The 21,858-nt window shown below is 35.0% G+C and overlaps 2 protein-coding genes across 3 annotated transcripts in view; one reads left to right on the forward strand and one right to left on the reverse strand.

Moving 5' to 3' along the window:
* The window catches only part of TBCD (tubulin folding cofactor D), a 445,631-nt gene that overhangs the window by 288,360 nt on the left and 135,413 nt on the right, over positions 1-21,858 (reverse strand). The window lies entirely within an intron of this gene.
* On the forward strand, positions 388-10,953 carry ZNF750 (zinc finger protein 750). 2 transcript variants are annotated; one of them, XM_027840441.1, is made up of 4 exons: positions 388-484; positions 6,279-6,407; positions 7,359-8,974; positions 9,414-10,953. In XM_027840441.1, the coding sequence occupies exons 3-4, from the start codon at positions 7,551-7,553 to the stop codon at positions 10,138-10,140; spliced, it is 2,151 nt and encodes a 716-aa protein (XP_027696242.1). In that variant the 5' UTR covers positions 388-484; positions 6,279-6,407; positions 7,359-7,550; the 3' UTR covers positions 10,141-10,953. The 2 variants fall into 2 exon arrangements, with proteins under 2 accessions (XP_027696242.1, XP_027696235.1); XM_027840434.1 differs by lacking the exon at positions 6,279-6,407.

Here is a 21,858-nt window from a genome sequence, read left to right on the forward strand (position 1 = left end):
CAGACATAACTAATTTAACTATTTATAGCTGATAGCACAGCACTTTTCTGAAGAAAAGTTTCACAGATTCTAACTATTCACAAAAGCACCATTCTATGTCCAATTTAAACCTATTTAATGAAGCTTTCAAACTGTAGACATATCTTACTTCTGGGTAGCACTGATTCCTGTTCAAGAAACTGAAGCAGTTTGCTTAGTGTAGGGCACAAAAGTGACACGTTTTGTTTGATAGATCTGGTGCTGAGGTAATGCTGAACAGTAGATGCAAACACATGAATTGTAGCTTCAGGCAGGAATAATATCAGGTGCATCTCTACACCCTGAGGGCTCAACTCCTACACTTTAAATCCCTCCCACTGAAACAGCCTCCTTCAGTTTCACCTAGCAATCAGAGTGAGAACAGGTACTTCCTTCTGAGCACTGACAGCTAGAGCTGAACAGCTAAGGAAATTAATATCCACATTTTAGCACGACTACACTTCTGGTAAGTACTTAGTGTTATTTTTAAAATATAAGCTTTCTTTGAAAACTGCCTTTTGAGATTTCTGAAAATATCTAGCTAAAGTGAACTTGTCAGCTGTTCAACCCTGCTTTGCTCTACTCTTTAACCTCACAGTTTCTAGCAGGTGCACTCCTTAGATTGAAACCATTATCATAAGTAAGTAGACTGAGAATTTATGCTGTTAGTATGATGATCTGTTCATAACTTAAATTTAAATCTTATAGGGAAAAAAAGAAAATTATGTTCAGATATATTTCAAACCACTTGCTTTTTCCTTAAAGAAAATTTACAATGAATTTTAACACAAAGACAACTGAAGAATGAGAACATCTGGTTTCTAATTTTAATTTAAAGGTCTTTTATTTCAGAAAGCTATTTATTGAGCACAAACACAATTGGTGCCATTTCTCTGAAGACCAAATTAAGATTTTTTTTCTTTATATGAATAGAATCCCAATAGTAAATTCTGAGAAGGTACTATTTGGAAACAACTGAATTTCACTTAAGTCCAGATATTTATTTACAGTTATTAAAATATAGTAAGGCATAATATTAACAAGGCCTTTCAATGAACTTAACTGATTAAATTTAAAAATAAAAAAGGCAGATATGTGTAGTAGATTAGCTTCTATAGTCTACCAAGAAAACATTAATAAAATATTATAAATATTAACAGCTAATTCTGATCATACAGAGACTATTATGAATTGATAAAAGAATTACTTAGAGCTGATTTCCTAGGTCCTCTTTCCCTAATTCATAGTCTATTAAATGTTTTTTCCTTTTTATAGTATTTGTGTTAAAGTTTATCCATTAGCTTAAAGAACTGAAAGCCTGAGAGAGAACAACAAGTTAATCACTGGAAAAATTCAGTTGAAATAAAACTCACGAATCTTGTTCTTGCAACACACCCACAACTGTAGGCGACAATGGCATGTCCTTGAGTTATGCAATAATGCCACATCACAATATTTTAATTACAGCATGCCCTTCAAAATGTTCTGCCCTGATGAGTACACCTCATCAGACAGCTGGACACCACCAAAAAGAGTATTACAGAATTGTTTTAGTACATAGGTCAATATGCATGACTAAAAAACTTACATAGGCTGTCAAAAAAAATCCTATAAAGTTAAAACTATAATTACTTCTATTATGCCTTAGCAAAATTCATTTTAACAGTTCTTTCACTTGTGTTTTACCAAAGTTCAGAAATGTTTTTAAACATACCATCAACTCCTAAAATGGAGTCATCCTAAAAATGGAAGTGTATTATAGTTTTAACATTCAGGAATCCACCTACAAGAAGATACTGTATCAACAATGTAATGTTTTTAGAAGAATATAAACAAAACCCTGTGGCCAACTGAAAACCACCCACAAAAATGCAGACTTTTCTGGATTTGTATATAAAGATGTGACTCTTGGAAAAAATATAAATAAGAGTCCTGTAACATACAGAAGTTCACAATGTCAAGTGCGATGACTTACTTCAAATGCAAAAAACAAAACCGTGCAGGTAGAAAAATGAAATTAAAAGTTAAAGATTATTTAGATTACTCACTGATATTTTAAAAAATCCAATAATAAAACCATAATGGCCTCTTACATACCTTTTTTATATTATTTCCCTATTCCTTTTACTGAATTACTAATATTTCTAATGTATATCTCAAATACTTAAAGAAAAAGTAAAATCATTAGTACTTTCTGTTTACTTAGAACTTAATTTACTTTTATGTTGGCATTATGGTGTTTCACTGCCTCTTAAATTTCTCAACCATGGAAGGTTGCAGAAGCATAATAACAATTTCAGTTTACATTTATAAAATATATTTTAATGGACAATGCAATCATAATATTAAAAAATTTTACTCTATTAATTCTTATAATGTTATACATATAAGCAACAAGTCCAAAATAATGAAGAGGACAAATTAGCATGTAGGTTAATCCACAAATTTTCTATTACAATTAAGTAGCACTGTGAAATCTTTTTTAAAAATAGGTTCTTATTTTTGGGTAAAAATTATTTTACTAATATTGTATATCATATTATTAGGTGTCAGATAAAGGAATGAGTAATGAGAAATATGAGGAGAATAGGAAATAAAACCAAGAAAACTTAGAAAAATATTAGGCTATTTTTAAGGAAGAGGGGGAGAGAAAAGCAAACCACTAGAAAAATCAGCATTTTTTAAGCTTGACTTATAGGCATCTTTAGAAAGAGCACTGGTGCAGGAGTCAGACCATAGGGGCTCAGATCTTATCTCTAACTTATAACTTTAGTCCAGTCACTTAACCTGCCTGGGTCTCAGTTTCTTCATCTGTAAAATGAGGCAATTTCATCACCTAAAATGGACTAAATGGACTCCACAGGCCCTTTTGGTTCTAGATCTATGAAAACTTCTCCTAAGAAAGTTCAAGTTTACTTATTCACTTTCACAAATAAGTTTAGAATAGAGTACTGTGGTCTCAACTGATGTTTTGATCAAGGTCAAGTAGATAAAGAAGGGACAAAAGCTAGATCATCAAGACTAGTTAATATGGTGAGATTGGAAAAATGGGAGGTGACAGAATGCAAGAGCTTCAAAAATGATTTGCAATACTACTATCAGGCTTCTCTCCTGGGCATGTTAGGCATTATATTTCCCCTCTGAATAACCAATAGTAAAGGAAACTTCACTTCATTATTCCATCTGAGTAATTATATGACAAACCTCCAGACATATGGCCTAAAAATAGAAATGTATATTATTTAGCAAAAGAAGATATGAAAAGCTCTTCATACTTGAATTCAACATTACTGTAAATAATCACATTAACAAAGTTTGTTTTGACAACCTTATCTTCCTTTGAGAATAAATACTAAATTTTCAAGAAAGTTCAAAATATAACAGATATAAACTGACCAGAGTGAGTTTATTACAACTCTTTTACCTCACTTAAAAATACACATCACTCAGAATCCATTTAATTTCACTAAAGCCTTCAAATCTTAAGGAAAACCATATAAAACTATAGTGTAGTATTCCAGCATTATCCATACAGATAAAAGTACTACTACATTTCATAAGTAGGATATAAATTTTGCACTTGAATATAACCATAATCAAAATAACTCTAGGTCACTAGTGTATTTTTAACAGTTGTGTTTAACTATTTAAACTCAAAACATGAACTATGCCGATAGTGCAGCTAAATCAGAAGCAGTTTTGTTCATTGTTTTAATCTGCCAGCAGTTTGTCTAAAGTAATTTATTCCCATTAAGTTTTAAATTCATCAACAGCTTTATTTTGAACAATTAAATCCTATAATACTCTCATGATGGCAATCACTACTGCATGTCTTTGGTCCACTTATAATTACTTGCAGATCTCCATAAGTTAGTAATAATTTAGCAAAGCATAAGACACTTTCAAATTGATTTACACAAATAGTTTATTAAGTAAGAATTCTCTAGTTTATTCTTTTGAGTAAAACAGTAATGTCTTGTATGATTACTTACCTAGTGTAAAACATTTGAGAAAATGCTGTCAAAATAAAAAGTGTGAATGCTAAAGCTCAAAGGCTTGTCCCTTTGAAGATGATATCAGCAACATGAAATTGCTAATGGTGCCGCTTTTAGAGGTAATATAACATTAGATATTTGGAGATAAAAAAATTCATAAATTATGTTGTTTATTTTGTGTTACTATGAAATGTTTTAAAAGTTGTCTTAAGAAAGTTCAACTTGTTATACTTATTCACTTTCACAATTAGTATCGTTATGATTTTCGACCCACAATTGATAAATGTTTTGCAACAGTCATCATTTTGATCATGATGCTTCTAGTCAGTGATGAAATCATCAGTTTTCAGATCTTTGCCATAACACATCCTATACAATCATGGGAACTTGACTTGAAGTGGTTCTCACGCCTTCAGAATCAGTGAACATAATGAGACATGCCAGCACAAGTTCCACTGACTTATCTACCTTGCCAAGCATCAGAGTAGAGAATGTATCTACTTCTCTGGCTTCCTGAAACCAGGCAAATAGAACATGCTTTTTTTTATATGTATTAGGTTCTATCTGCCCCACAGGACAAAATTAATTTTGATAGAAAATAACTTTATACTGTTTTCTTTCAACAACAGGCAGGTGAAAACAAATTATTGATAAGATTTATACTTTATTAACTCTGTGTTTCAGTTTATGTTCTCACAACAGTGTCTTATAACTTTTACTACAGAGTAAAGGAGGGAAGAGAAGGCAACAGAAGTATGCAAAAATATTTAGGGAATGGAAAGGGGGTGAGGGGTAGAGAAATAGGAGAGATAAGATTCCAGAGATAAAGGCAACAGACAAGAAAATCTGTACTACTTTCAATACTGACTACTTCCAATACTAGTACTAGAAATGTTGGGAAAGTGAAATAATTTCTTTGCATCTGAGTCTACCACTCTATAAATCAAACACCTTCCACAAAAGTAGTCCCTAAGTATAGAAACTTAACTAGCAATAACAAAAGCATATAGTATTTTTTATTTAAACAAACTGCTTTACTATCCCAGAAAGAAATTAGCACATTAAATTTCAAGATTCTTAATAGAAAACAAAGTTTTTTCTTCCTCAACCAGATCTTAATAAATACACAATTTCTGTAAACCCTGGATGAGATTAGACAGATTTTTTAAAAACAGAATTATGTACAAAACATTTAAGAAATGTATTGTCTCTGAATAAGTTTAAGATATTTAAATGAAAAATAACATTCTCTCCCTCTCCCTCACCCCCACACACACATACACCCCGCCTAAGTTCACGTAAAGGATAAAGGGAGGCAGTACATGTGATCAGGAGGCAGATCTAGAACTGCTCTCTTTCCAGGCACAACTGCAACCTTCTAGCAGTAGCAACAGCTCAAACATTTAAGTAGATGATCATGAACTCTACAGAGGTAGCCACTACCACCACTGATTCCTACCTAGGCTTAAGACAGTCTAGGCCTAGTTGAAAGCTAAACTGTCACACACAAATTCATTTTATAACAAATATTTAATGCCTATTTTAGGTACCTTGTAAGGCCCAAAAGCTCCAATTTATAGCCTTGAGCAAGCCGCTACATCTCAGTTTCCTCATCAGGAAAGCAGGAGTAACAATAATTGGATATATATAGGAATATTTATAAAGGACTTTGAGAGCCAAAGAAGAAAAAAAAATCTTAAAAAATCTTAAAAAAACAAAGTTACATCATAGGTATTACAGATGATTTCTTAAAAACTTTTCACTGTATTGGTCTGAACATAATCAAATAAAATGTGCTGTAGTAAAGATTATTTTTTGGTTATGGGTTGGATTAAATAACGGCTGAGAAGTTTTTCAATTCTGACATTCTGTGATTTTATGAAGTCAAATCTGTACTTTTTTAAAGTCACATACAGATTTTAGCAATGCTAATGAAACTCAGATATTTAAATTATAAAAGAAGTAACTGAATGCTCTAATTACACTTGATTTCTCTTACTAGTTTGATATCAAGTTAACAAGCATTTATTAAGTGCCTACTATGTGTCAGGCATTGTGCTAAGCACAAGGTATACAACGAAAAGGCAAAAACATTCTTTTTAAAAAAATTGAATGTGAGGCATATACATATGTGTGTAAGTACATGTCACCGGAGATAGTAAATAGAGGGTTCAAAGACAGCCAATTTTCCTGGAAATAAGTAGACTAATTACTATTAAAATCTAAAGACAATTCTCTTTCCTGGAATAACCTTTTCTCCCCTAGTTTCAGATTTCTGAGACCTCACACATCAAGGCCTCACACAATTTCTTCTGAAAAATAATCTTTTAAGAGTTTGTGGCATTACAAAACAACCAGGTGAATGAGGCAATGATTACACCAATATTCAAAAAGGTACAGTAGACTACGTGCAGTCTGACAGTCTTAGTTCTTCTTTGTGCTATCAACCTAAATCCAGCCACAATTAAGAATACTGACAAATTAGTATTATGTTGTGGTTTTAGTTTGTAAATTGTTGGGTTTTGGTTTGTTTTCTCTGGGCAAGCAGGGAATCTTAGTTCTGTGATTTCCATGAATAGAACTCCCTGATATAGAAATTCCCTCTATTAATAAAGATCAGTACATATTCTCTGCTCTCTTCAAAACACTCAGCAATTTATAGTCTTTAAAGAGTCACCTAGGGGGCAGCTAGGTAGTGCAGTGCATAGAGCACCAGTCCTAGATTCAGGAGGTCCTGAGTTCAAATCTGGCCTCAGACACGTAACACTTACTAGCTGTGTGACCCTGGCAAGTCACTTAACTCCACCGCCTAGCCAAAAAGAAAAAAAAAAAGTAAAGAGTTGCCTAGGATACTCAGAGATTAAATAATCTGCCCAGGATCCCACACCTACTATGTGTCAGAGGTAAAATTTGAACTTACCTTGACTCTAAGAATGGTACCCTCTCCACAAATTCACATCACCTCTCAGTCTACAGAATAAAAGCCACAACTTATAAATGCATTGAACATGCTATGCTCTTTTTGGCCCCAGAAGCAATGTCTTCTGACCAACTGGGGTCAGAGGGGAGTAGGGGCACAGAGTTTGTAGAACAGAGAACTAAAACCATGGATGAACTCGGCTTGAAGGTGACATTTACCTTTAGAAGATAAATCAATAATTTCAGTTTCTTGGGTTGACCTTACACTAACATTCATTTAGGAGCATAAGAAATTGTAAAAATGTATGGCTTCCATATCTTCAAGCATAGTATCTTTATTTTAACTATTCAGTCTTAGGTAGAAAAATAATAATTTCTCATTGAATCAGTTATCATGTTATTTAAGAATTCATTTTTCTGTTACAGTTCTTCTATACCCAATTGAAAAAGTGGCCTTTCCTCCAGATCCTAACACTTTGGAGCCAGATTCAAATGAACACAAGCATTAAAAAGTAAACATAAGCTTCTAAAATAAGTCAAAACCAAAGTTTGACTCTAAAGAAATAAACTGTGATTAGACTACATAAAAGACAGAATCTGAAATTTTAAGAAGGAAAAATGAGTCTTCTCAAAGAACGAAAACCAAAGAAACCTCATTATATCCCAAGACCTCCAGGAAAGCCATTTAAATATAAGTGTTTTCAGTGCCCCTTTACTTGCAATGAAAAATCACATCTTTTTAATCATATGAAGTATGGCCTCTGTAAAAATTCCATTACATTAGTATCAGAGCAAGATCGAGTTCCCAAATGTCCCAAGTCCAATTCCTTAGAGCCTAAACAAACACATCATGTAGATTCTTTAGTTAAGCCAACTACTTCCAAGTCAATCACCAATGGACAAACAAATCTTGATTCTAAGCTTCAACAAAGCTTTGCCAAGGAAGAAGCCAAGGAAAATTTAGAATTACGAAATTGTGTAACAAGTAAATCACCAGGACAAAATCCTCCAGTTCAGAAGAAAGCAACACCTCTTGGTTCAGCTACAGAAAGTACAATTACTATCCAGCCTATTTTAGAAGGTGGTGCCAGACCTTCTGCTTTTGTACCAGTAGAACACAGACTTAAAGGATCAGAAGGTGATGAAGCATCTGAAACACTGGCAATACCTGACCCAATTACCAAAAGTTCTTTTCACACTAAATCTGCATTCCATGCACCTAATCATCCATGGAAAGCTGGCTCTTTTCTCCCAGAGTTTTCACATAAAATTCCATCTACAAAAGGTTTTGGATCCATTTCTCCTTATATACAACCAACTATTCCAGAATATCCACCTCATTTTTACACGGAGCATGGACTAGCTACTATCTATTCACCTTATTTACTTGCAGGTAATTCAGTAGAGTGTGAAAACTCTTTGTTGTCTGTCTATGGTACTCAAGACCAAAGACATTTTCTTTCCCATCCAGGACCAATCCCTAAACATTTGAATGCATCACCATCAACATATGAGCCCTATAAATTTTTCCAGCAATATCAGTCCAGTCTTCCCATACCATATGGGTTCTATAGACCAGAGTCTGCATTCTCTTCCTATGGCCTTAAACTTCCACATGTTGCTAGTATTACAAGAGAACAAAGTTCTCACCTACTTGAAGAAACTAACTTGATCTATCCAACTTCAAATCCACCCAGATTAAACTCCTGGAATTCCCATAAAAAAAATACAGATTATGAAAAAGAAAGCTTAGTTCTCCAAAGCCAAGATCCTTCCAAAGATGAACCAAATGACAGAGAGGGGGCCAAGATGAGCCCCCGTGCAGGAAGTGCAGCTACAGGGTCTCCAGGAAGACCTAGTCCCACCAACTTCACTCAGACAAGCCAGGCATGTGAAGGACTGTTTGACCTCTCAAGTAAATCATTCCTTGGCCCATTTGGAAAACTAAATCAACCTGAAGAAAATGCCACAGCCTTCAAACTTGTGAGAAAAAGCTCAGAATACCCTGATCCACAGTTAAATGGAGTTGACTCCACAGTAAGGTAAGATGGTCTCTGTAAATCTCACTTCCAAAACTCAAGCTTAGTCCCAAACAAAACTCCCTCCCCACCACACCTTTGTTCTAATTATCCAATTTAAAATTCATTAAAAACTTGTAACACTAGAAAGACTGGAATTTAAGAAAACCTGGAAGGACCACACTAGGTCAACAGCATAATACTTTTTTTTTTAATCCATAATTCAAAGAAAATAGAAATAGGATAAAATCTTTTTATCTCAAAGTAATTTTTCTTTAATTCCTTCAATCAGCATGTCTGGTCCTTCTAGTTCTACAAAATAATTTCTCACTGCTGTTAAGCTAAAAAAAAAAAATAATGACTAATCCCATATGTAAAACGTATCTTGAAAACACTCAACTCTATGAATTTTATTTTTCTAAAAAGAAATAAAATTTAATTTGTTTATCTCTGTTTCTTTCAGCATTAATGTTACTGATGAAGATGTGCAACATAAGACAGAAGGTACTTCTCACACAAATGAGGACTCTTCTAACACAGAAGAAGACCCAGGAATAGCTCCACTCAATCTTTCTAAGAAATCTGAAAAAAAAAAGGAAACTGCACATGAACATATATACAAAAATATGACTCATATGGAAACTCAAGACATTATGAAGCTACAAGACATGCCTTTAAACCTTTCAGTGAAGGATTCCTGCAATACTCTGAACCTGAAACCTTCATTCCACAGTTTATCACAAGATGCTAAAGCTGCTGCTACACAGAAAATTGAAAGTTCTAAAGCAGAACATTATATAAAAAATCACCAACAAAGCAGCCATCAAGATGACATTTCATTCACACCCAATAATGGTGAAGCACAAGATTTAAGAATGATTGACAACAGTGATGAACAGAAACAAACAGCGGCTGTTGCTCTCTGCCAATTAGCTGCATACAGTCCTGGAAAAATAAAAAATAAAAAAATAGAAACTGAAGCACAAAATGCTCAGGATTCCGCTTTTCAACAAGATGAACCCACCTTCAGTTCCAAAGAAATTCAGGATACTGAATGTAATTCTAAATCAAAAGGACAAAAGAGGACGAATCAAAAAGAAACAGGAAAATCCCACCAAGGAACTAAAAAGGCAAAACCAAATGACACTGCTAGAGTGTTCACTCTAAGAAAGAGAACACGAGTGTCTTAACACTTAACTTTCATATATGCTTTCAGACCACAAAACAGCAAAGCTTATTCACTGGACCACATGACTCATATTAGCTATTTTTAAGCAAATTTTCTATTGAATCAACTTTTACTATATTTTTTTCTTTTTTTGTTCTACGGAAAACAGCATCCTGTAAATAGTAAATGTTTATAACAAAGGTGCTTATAAATTGTAATAAATATTTTTGAATGATCCAGGTTTCTAATGCATATGACTAAGATTCTAATAGGCAAACTTCTGTATTCATAACAAGGTCAATGGAAATGCAAAGGACTAAAGAATAATGTTTTTGGCATAGGCCACAAAGCAAGAACACTTTTACGTTTGCTCCTATTACAAAAATGTTTCCTGCATTAGAAAGAACTACATATTTGTTATAACAAGAGTTTCCTTAAATTCTCAAATTTATTTACTGTTAGCTGTTTTGCAAATAAAATGTAAATTTACTGAAGACCAAGAACCTATGTGTGTAAACGTCATATATATTAAAAAAAATGTATGTATGTATGCATGCATATATTCAGAAATTAAATGCCTTTGTGATCAATGTGAAAACTACGATTTCTTACTGCTGAAAATAATCCATGGATATCAAAAGGATATTTATATAAATAATTTATTTTCATTAGTGAAAAAAATACCATTGGTTGAAGGTGTTATTTCAGTAAATGTGGAACATGAATTTATGACATTTATTTGGTTAGGATGGGTAACTGAATTTTGCAACCTTTTCATTCTTGTTTTCTATGTTAAGACCTGTGCATATGATTTCTATTATTTTTCAAATAAATCCATCTATTATGCTTAAGAATGCATAAAATAGTGAATGCAATATAAATTTCAGTGTCATGTTTTATAATATTTTGCTACAACACAATGCAACTCTGATTGAAAAAGGAAAGATTTACATCACAATTTGAACAAGTTAAAGACTACAAAATAAACTTTGTGCTTTCTGGGAAGCTAAGACAAATGAAATTGTGCTTAGCAAAAACCAATCTGGAGAAAATCCAGGAAGTCTCTTGATCCTGGCTTTCAGACAGTGACCAAGAAACAACTCAAAACCTGTGCAGCTATTATTCAAAATAATGCTGTTCAGTATTGTTATATCTCAGCTCTATTTATCCAATATCAAATAGGTTTCAGGAAAAAGTATGATTTATGATCATATATGCACCCTTTTCCCACAAAGATGTTTTTTACACTCAGAAGGATGCCTGTTACACATGCATCAAGACAGTATTTTATTATGTTCTAAGCTATGGACAACAATTAATAGTCTCTAAGAAAAACTTGTCACATGCTCTCAAATGCCAAAAACACCCAAGAAAAGGAAACACAGTAAGTATAAAATCATTAGTAATTAATACTGCCCTCAGTCTCATATGGAACCCAGCTCAAATTCTACTCCTTAAATGTATAAAACACCCCTCATTTAATTAATTGTACAAAAGTATAACAGAGAAAAAATATTTCTTTATGACTCTAGATCTAGTGTATCATATATCCGAGGAAACTTGGAGAACTTTACCCAAGTAAGCTAAAGAATGTAATGTTCAAATCAATAATATCTGTCTTTCTATTTAAATATGACTCCAACATACTTTCTCTATTTAAATCTGGCTCCAAAATACTTCCCTTCTAGTTGGGATCCCTGTTGTTAAGCATCTCCCCACTTTAAGCCACGGTCCATTCAGCTGCCAAAGTAATCTTTCCACAGCAACAGTCTAATTATGTCACCCTACTCAAGAAACTCTGGGGGCTCCCTATCACCTCCAGATCACATTTAAAAATTGACCATTTGGAATTCAAAGCCCTTCACAACTTGGCTCCCTCTTACCTTTCCTGTCTTCTTATACCTTACTCAACCCCATGTACTCTGTGATACAATGACACTGACTTCCTTGCTATTCCTCCAAAGGAAACTCCATCTCCCAATTATAGGAATTGTATTATCTCCCATGTCTGGAATGCTCTTCCTCATCATCTTTGCCCCCCGGTTTCCCTGTCTTCCTTCAAGTCCCACGGAGTCATTTCCAATCTCCCTCAATTCCAGTGCCTTCTCTTTGTTGATTATTTCCAATTAATCCTGTTATCTTGCTTGTACAAAATTGTTTGCAGGTTGTCTCCTATATCAGACTGAGAGTACCTTGAGACCAGAGACAACTTTTTGCCTTTTCGTGTATCCCCAATGCTCAGCACAGTACCTGGCATGTAGTAGGAGCTTAATAAATGCTTATTAACTGATTGACTCCTCTTCACAAGCCCTGCTACAGAGGAACCAAGCTACTCAATCAACTTTTCATCTCTATGCATATAACACATGATCTGCAGTTGATGAGGATGATGGTGGTGGTGGTGGTGATGGTGACAGCTCATCTTTATAATTAAAGACCGTAATGCTTGCAAATCACTTTACATATGTTAACTCATTTAATCAAAAAATAACCCTGTGTTAAGTGTTATATTATTATCTCCATTACACAGACAGGGAAACAAAAACAAAGATGTGAAGGAACTGACCCAGGGTCACAGAGCTACTAAGTGTTTGAGGCAAGACATGAACTCAGGTCTTACTGGCACCAATTCTACCAACCTATGTAATCTGCTACCTAGCTAGACAAACAAATTTCTGATCCATCTCTTATTATGCTTTCTCTAATACCCCTAAAAAGACATAACCTTTCCCTTCTCAAACTTCTCATGAGATACTACTCAATTTCTCTTACGGAGTCAGTCATTTTCTTTCTTTTTTTTTTTTAGATGTAAGAAAACATTTTTGAAGCCTTTATTTACAAAAGCTTTAAAAACAAATAATACCTTCTGTTTTGCAAGTAACTTTTCTGAAGAAGGACCATCCAGTGACAGTGTTGTAACTCAACGAGAAAAGAATGTTAAAGGACAAAGGGAACATGCCGATCTGGCAAACAGCTAATATGACTGAGTTAAGTGCAGGTCACACACATACACACACCATGACTTGCCATCCATCGTCATATCTGAGCAGCGTTTAAGTTACCCATTACCCAAGTCTTCCTTCACATGCTCTGGCCTGCTCACATGCTCCGGCCTGCTCACATGCTCCTGTCTACATGGCTAAGAAAGTATTTCACAGTTATTCTGTCAATATATAGAAAATATATTGTAAAGATATACACATAAACTTTATTCACTCTCACTTGTCTTGTCGTTCTGTTGTTTTACAACAAATCTCTTCATCTTTTTTTGTCTTTGTAGCAACTACAAAAGCATAATCTCGTCTCTTCTAATGTAATTTGGTATAAAGACATGCCTAAGGTGACTTGCTGTCTTTGGACTTGAGTCAGTCATGTTCTAACTTGAATTATAATTATCTGGGGACATAACTCATTCCCTACCTCTCCTCAAATCCAACACTAAGTGCAAGCATGTTAAGAGGACCTGTTTTTTCATCATCATCATTACAGCATAGCATTTATATAGCATTTTAAGATTTGCAAAGCACTTTACAAATACTATCTCATTTGATCCTCACAACACTGAGAGGTGCATGTTATTATTACCCCCTTTTTACAAATGAGGAAACAGAATGACAGAGGTTAAGTGATTGATTTAGAGGTATATAGCTAGGAAATATCTGAGGTAGGATTTGAACTCTGGTTTCTGACTCCAGGTTCTGCACTCTACGTACTATGCTACCTAGTTGTTCAGTACTAGGTCTACATCTATGAAGAAAGGAGCAACGTCATTTTCATCTGTTTATTACCAGCACCAGTGTCTTCCTTGCACATCATTAGAACACCATAAATACTTGTGACCTAATTTAATTGAATTACTTTAAATTTAGAAGGCTGCTTCACAATTTTATCATACAAAGACTGATCATATTAAATGTTACAATATTGTACTAGAAATAGTAGCTTCAGCAATAAGAAAAGAAAAAGAAATTGAAGGAATTAGAATGGGCAATGAGGAAACAAAGTTGTCACTCTTCACAGATGATATGATGGTATACTTAGAAGGTCCTAGAGAATCAACTAAAAAACTACTTGAAATAATTAACTTGAGCAAAGTTGCAGGATATAAAATAAACCCACATAAATCATCAACATTTTTATATATTACTAACAAAGCCCAGCAGCAAGAGATAGAAAGATAAATTCAATTTAAAATAACTGTAGACAATATAAAATATTTGGGAGTCTACCTGTCAAGACAAACCCAGGAACTACATGAATACAATTACAAAACACTTTTTGCACAAATAAAGCCATAACTAAATAACTGGGAAAATATCAGTTGGTCATGGGTAGGCTGAGCTAATATAATAAAAATGACAATTCTACTCAAATTAATTTACTTATTCAGTGCTATGCCAATCAAACTACCAAAAATTATTTTATAGAGCTAGAAAAAATAATAACAAAATTCATCTGGAGGAACAAAAGGTCAAGAGTATCGAGGGAAGGGGCAGGTACATGGCACAGTGGATAGAGCACCTACCCTAGAGTCAGGAGGACCTGAATTCAAATTCAGCCTCAGACACATAACACTTACTAGCTGTGTGACTCTGGGGCAAGCCAACTAACCCCCATTGCCACACACACACACACACACACACACACACACACACACACACACAGAATATCAAGGGAATTAATAAAAAGAAATGTAAGGGAAGGTGGCCTTGCAGTACCAGATGTAAAACTGTATTATAAAGCAGCAATCATTAAAACTATTTGGTACTAGCTAAGACATAAGAGTGATGGATCAGTGGAATAGGTTAGGTACACAAGACACAGTAGACAATTACCATAGTAATCTACTGTTTAATAAACCCAAAGACTCCAGCTTCTGGGATAAGAACTCACTATCTGACAAAAAGTGCTAGGGAAACGGGAAAACAGTATGGCAGAAACTAGGCATAAACCAACATCTTATACCACATACCAAGAAAAGGTCAAAAGGGGTACATGACTTAGACATAAAGGGTGATACCATAAGCAAATTAGGAGAGCAAAGAATAGTTTACCTGTCAGATATATGGAGAACAGAAGAATTTCTGACCAACAAAAGACAGAGGACATTATGAAATGCAAAATGGATAATTGTGATTATGTGAAATCAAAAAGTTTTTGCACAAACAAAGCCAATGCAACCAAGATGAGAAGAAAATCAGAAAGCTGGGAAATTATTTTTATAGCCAGTGTCTCTGATGAAGGCCTCATTTCTAAAATATATAGAGAACTGAGTCAAATCTATAAGAATAAAAGTCATTCCCTAATTGAGAAATGGTCAAAGGATATGAACAGGGAGTTTTTGGATGAAGAAATTAAAGCTATCTATAGTCACATAAAAAAATGCTCTAAATCACTTCTGATTAGAGAAATGCAATTCAAAACACCTCTGAGGTATCACATCACACCTATCAGATCGGCTAACATGACAAAACATAAAAATCATAAATGCTGGAGAAGATGTGGGGAAATTGGAACACTAATGCATTGTAGATGGAGTTGTAAACTGACCAACTATTCTGGACAGCAATTTAGAACTACGCCCAAAAGGTTATAAAACTGTGCTGATCCAGCAATACCATTACCAGGTCTGAACCCCAAAGGAATCATAAAACCAACATGTACAAAAATATTTATAGCAGCTCTTTTTGTGGTGGCCAAGAATTGGAAATTGGGGGGATATTGCTGAACAAGCTGTGGTATATGAATGTAATGGAATACTATTTTGCTATAAGAAATGAGGAACAGGCATATTTAAGAAAAACCTGAAAAGAATTGCATGAACTGATGATGAATGAATTGAGCAGAATCAAGAGAATATTATACACAATAACAGCAACATTGTGAAATGACCAACTCTGATAGACTTAGCTCTTCACAGCAATATAATGATCTAACACAATTCCAAAAGATTCATGATGGAAAATGCTATCCACATCCAGAGAAAGAACTGTGGAGTCTGAACACAGATCGAAGCATACTATTTTCTCTTTTTTTTTCCTTTTGTTCTAATTCTTCTTTCATAACATGATTAATGTGGAAATATGTTTAATATGATTGTACATATATAGCCTATATCAGAGTGTTTGCTGTCTTGGTGAGGGACAGAGGGAGGGAGAAAAAAATTTAAAACTCAAAATCTTATAAAAATGAATATATAAAACTATCTTTACATGTAAGTGGAAAAAAATTTGAACTAAAATAAATAAATAAAGGTTATTAAGTAGAATCTAGAATGTAGAAGGGACATTATAAAAACCTGTAGGTTATAAAAATTTATAAATACATATAACATATTCATTTTATGTTAATATATTTATATATAAACATATCCTACATTTTAACATAATTATATATAAATATATCCTATATTATTTATATATAAATACAAAAATTATAAAAATTAAAAATACCTAGAAAGACATGACCTGGTGGCTAGAATTATACATTAGAAGCTCAAGATCTTTTATAAACTAAGAGATAATAAATTCCCATCCTACTGTAAATACAGACTTTAAAATATCCTCCAGAATTCAACAAATAAACTGTACTGGAATCAGAGCATTACCATAGAGAAAACTGTTGTCCACAATCAATTGGATATAAGGCCAACCATGAAAACTTAAGAATAACATTTTTTATAGACATTGACATTCCAATTACTCAAAAGCATTTTACATATATTATTTCGCTTGATCTTCACAATTCTGTGAGTAGATTACTTTATTATTCACATTTTATAAATGTCCATATTTAACATCTGATGCAGAATCAAAACCCAGTTCTTCCTGACTCCAAGTCCAGCCCACTATCCCCCATACACCATGTTACCTCCCAAGGTCACACAAACGACTAGAAGAAATAAGATTTGGCCTAGACTTTCTGACACTGAATCTACTGCTACTTCCACTTACTGTTCTAGTCTACTATTTACACAACTCCTTTTAGAGGGTCAACAGCTTAAATCAATAAGCACTGTATTAAGCACACACTATTTGACAGACACTATGGAGGAACCGGGGAAACAAAGGCTGCAAAGGAATAGTCCTTACCATCTAATATATACCATCAGAGAAAATAACATACATAACAATGAGATAAAAAACAGATACAATGCAAATCAATACTAAGTGGAAGGTAGGGTTAATAATCAAGGAATGCCCCTCCAGGGCACCCCCCCAGAGGGAGCCCCCCATGACCAATGCCTCTGGGACTGTGTCCAAGATGTGACCAGGAGGGACACTGGAGGAAGGATTGTCCTTGAGGTTGGAAAAGTGGTGGAGTCGCCCCTCAGTACTCCATCCTCCGGTCTTCTCAAGATTGGGAATGACAAGGGAGCCTGGGGCTTGGTAGCACTCCCACTTTCTCCATCTCTCTCACTAAGCCCTGGGCTAAATCAAAGGTAAGGTTACCCACTTTATCTTGGCTATGTTCTCTGTTCTACCCTGGCCCTACTTGCCCCTCTACCTGTCGGGTCACGGGCATTGAAGGGACATACCCTCTCCCTTGCCTACTTGAGGATCTGTTGTTTGAACGCTCCCTTTTTATGCCTCCTATCTCTCTTTTCCCCCTGTGTACCATACCTCCCCATGTTCCCCAGAAGTGTGAGACACAGTTGAGCTAAATTTTTTGACATCAGGGAATTATGTCAAGCAACCTGGCATAATTTGGTTACCGCTAAAATTGGCTATTGTGGGTTATTGTTTTAATGTGTAAACTAGCCCAGAAGTTTGTTTGGGTTATGTATGGCTTGCTGAGAATTTGCAAGTGTATAGAAATCTCTAATAATTGGCTTTTTACATTAGGACAAATTTAAGTTTGAGATGTAAATCCTGGAAAAGTTTCCTAAGCTGTGATAGTAAAACTTTCTGTTTGAGGTAAAAGCTCATAGGATTTTATTTTGAGGTGTCTGATGGGTCATAATCCATTGATAATCAATAATCCCCCATCTGCTATGAGGTGGATTTGATACTGCACGGTTGGAAAATTCAATTATCTGAATCCAAACAGAGCTAAGGATGTTTTATCCTCTCAAAGTTGGGCCCTAAATCTGGGCCCTGAAGTTATTTCTGTTAGATTTATGTCTTCCAGACTCTACAGGCCATTCACCTACAGTTGGTAGCAAACAGCAAGTACCAGCCAATGTCCCCATATAGCTCGCTGGATACAGCCTGTGCTCAGTTCCAGTCAACCTCCTCTTTGGGACCCCCTTGAGGCAGGGACAGCTCTACGCCCCTTGTCAGCAGGAAGCAGTTTCAGAAGCCGAGACCTTCGCCCCTTACTTCAAAAGAATTTGGGTCCCATTTGTTTGAGAAAGGAATGATGGGGTTGGAATCTGAGCCCCAGAAAGGAAAAACTCTGGGCCCTGATGGGGTTGGAATCTGAGCCCCAGAAAGAAAAAAACTCTGGCCCCAGACCATTTCCCACCCTTGGTAATTCTATTACCTCATGGACTCTGTACTTTCCCACATGGCCAAATCTCTGGTGGCTATAGTCCCATCAACTGGTCTTTCATTGTGGCTGCACCCAATCTTCCCTCCATTGTCTTGCCTCCCTATGGCCCCAGGTCATTTCCCACCCTTGGTCCCACCTAGGCTCCATTTCCCACCCTTGGGAATTCTATTACCTCATGGACTACTTGGCCACTCTCCTATGGTCTTTCTGTATATAAGGTCCATCCTGTCTCCATTAAGATGCTCTGATTCTTAGAATCTAGCCAATAGCCCATAGATGCTCAGATTCCTTAAGAGTCTAGCTAATATGGCGAATCTTCAATAAACCTTGTTTTTGGCTGCAAGAAGGCTTGGGTTGAATTCTTTCGGGCAGGACCCAGGTGTCATGATTTTGGGGTTCCAGGACCCCTAATCTCTACACCGCATCAGTCATGTAAATTTCTAACCAAGTAAGTGGCTCTTCTTTTAACACTCCTGTCATACTCCCCTCCTAAAAAAATCAATAATGGATTATTACTTATGATTATTTCTTGCTTTTACTTTCACAACTGTTTGATTCACAAAGGATTCAGCTTCTTACCTCCAGTATATTTTCAAACTACTTTTTTGATTATCTATATTAAATTATATTTAACAATTTTTTCTGATGTTAATTTCCAAACAACTTAGCAGTATTTGAACAAGTCTGTAATTTACCTACAGATAATATATTTATAATTGAACCTACATGCTAGAAGAATAAATGATCATTAATGTACTACTACTGAAATAATAAATATAAGAAAAAATTTTAATAGGTTGGATTATTTACCCATTTTTAAAATTTACTCATTTTAATAATTTCTATTATTGAGAGAATTCAGGGAAGATGGTGGAGTAGGTGAGAAAATTGCAAGCTCTCCAGATTAACCCCACAAATAAGATAAAATAACACCTCAGGGCGAACACTGAGCAGTATAAAAAAAAGAAAAGAAAAAAAAAAAAGAGTAGGATCAGAATAGAGGTCCTCCTGGGACAATAAGAGAAGATCTGAAGAAAAACCCCCAGGCTAGTTCCCCTTAAACAACAAGCAGTGAGCCCTGGAGTTAGCTGGGTTGGAATCAGCCACAGGAACTTTCACCCCTAGGACAATGAGAAGAATTGGGCATCTGGGCTGGGGAAGATTGAAGGAACCTCTGCTGACAAGGAATGCCAGACCCAGCTGTGCTGGGCAGGCAAGAAGGAACCAGCACGCAACCAGTATGGGTGGTAGCAGTGGGGCAGGGATGCTGCTAGCTGTGGGTACTTACTGGAGGCTGAAGGTCTTATTTTCAGTTCCTAGCCATAGGGGTGAACTGAAGGAGGATCTGAGTCCAGAGGCACTATCCCCCATACCCCAGGGCTAGAAGTGATTACAAAAAATAAGCTGCTACAAATTAAAAAAAAAAAAAAAAATGCATGGGTAAAGGAGAGAGAATTCAACCATAGAAAGTTACTATGGGAATAGAGAAGATCAGGGTTCATCTTCAGAGGAGGATACTGAAGCAAAGAAACCTTCTTCGACCTCAAAAAGTAATTTCAAATGGTCACCTACCCAAAAAGAATTCATAGAAAAACTTTAAAAAGACCTTAAAGTTCAAATAAGAGAGATTAAGGAAAAAATAAAAATAAAAAAAATCCAAGAAAAACAAGATTAGGTACAGAAAGTCAACCAATTAAAAAAGGAGATTCAGAATATTAAGGAAGAAAACAACTCCTTGAAAACCAGAACTGGGCAAGGGGAAGCCAGCAAAGTCATAAGAGACCAAGAAATAATGAAACAAATGATAAAGAATGAAAAGATAGAAGAAAATGTGAAACATTTCATAAGAAAAACAATTGATCTAGAGAATAGAAACGTAAAGAGGAAACATAAAAATAATAGGACCACCTGAAAGCTATGATGAAAAAAATAATCTTGACTCTAGTAACACAAGAAATAATTAAAGAAAATTGATCTGAAGCATTAGTACAAGAGGGGAAAGTAGAAATAGAAAAAAATCCACCAATCACCACCTGAAAGAGATCCTACGAGGAAAACAGGAATATCATAGTCAAATTCTGAAACTTTCAGCTCAAGGATAAAATACTAGGAGCAAGAAGAAAAAAAATATCAATATGGCAGTGCCACAATTACAATCATACAAAACCTAGCAGCGGTGACTCTAAAAGACACTGGTCTTGAAACACTATATAGTAAAGAGCAAAAGAACTGAGGTTCTGACTGAAAATATCATACCCAGCAAAGCTAAGCATAATTCTAATGAAAAAAAAAAAAGGACATTTAATGAATGGTCAAACTTTTAGGATTTTGTTAAAAAAAACTTGAACTTAATAGAAGATTTAACATACAAGAGCCAAGAGAAATGTAAGGCACATACGAAAGACTAATTATAAGGGACTCAATAAGGATATACTGTTTACTTTTTTCATGAGGAAATGTAAAACATACGTCTAAGATTGTTATTAGTAATTGGGTAGTTTGTAAGAAACACTGGGGTAGACTTGAGTATGATATGATTTTAAAAAGTAAAACCGTTTAGGAACAGCCAAAAAGAGAAATTATCTTATACAAATGAGGTGAGAGAGAAAATCAATACAGAGTAGAATTAGATGGGGGAGGAGGGCTGTTAGTTCTGGAAACTTACTTTCATTGGGAATGGGTTCAAGAGGGAACTATATATATATATATATCTAGAAAAGTATAAAAGTCTTCTAAATTCAGAAAAAAATAAAACACTAAGGGGACAGGGATAGGAAGAGGATAAGGGAGGGATCTTTAGAGGGGAGGGAGAGGGAATAGTTTAAACGGGGGTACAGAAGGTTGTTTAGATTAATGGGAATGGCAGGATAAGGGAGGGATCCTTGGAGTGGGGGTAGGTTAAGTAATAGGGCAAGGTAGCTGGTAGAAGTAGAAAAGTCAGGAGGGATAGGAGATAAGAGAAAAGCACAAACATAAAATGAAGATCAGGAATAGAATTTGTTAGAGCAGGTGTGGTAATCACAGTTGCAGACAAAGTTAAGGTTAAAACAGATTTAATCAAAAAAGAAAAATAGGGAAACTACACTATGTGTCAGCCATATTCATCAATGCTGTTTTGGACTATTTAAAACAATTTGACAGTATAAGGTTGGAATGTTGCTGTGGTCTAAGAAATGAGTTGGTGGACTTGGAAAAATACGGAAACACTTGGACTTATGAAGTAAGAGGTTATCCACTCTCAGAGAAA

The sequence above is a fragment of the Vombatus ursinus genome, unplaced genomic scaffold (genome assembly GCF_900497805.2).
Source record: "Vombatus ursinus unplaced genomic scaffold, bare-nosed wombat genome assembly UNPS02004704.1, whole genome shotgun sequence".
In the NCBI taxonomy this organism is placed as follows: domain Eukaryota; kingdom Metazoa; phylum Chordata; class Mammalia; order Diprotodontia; family Vombatidae; genus Vombatus; species Vombatus ursinus.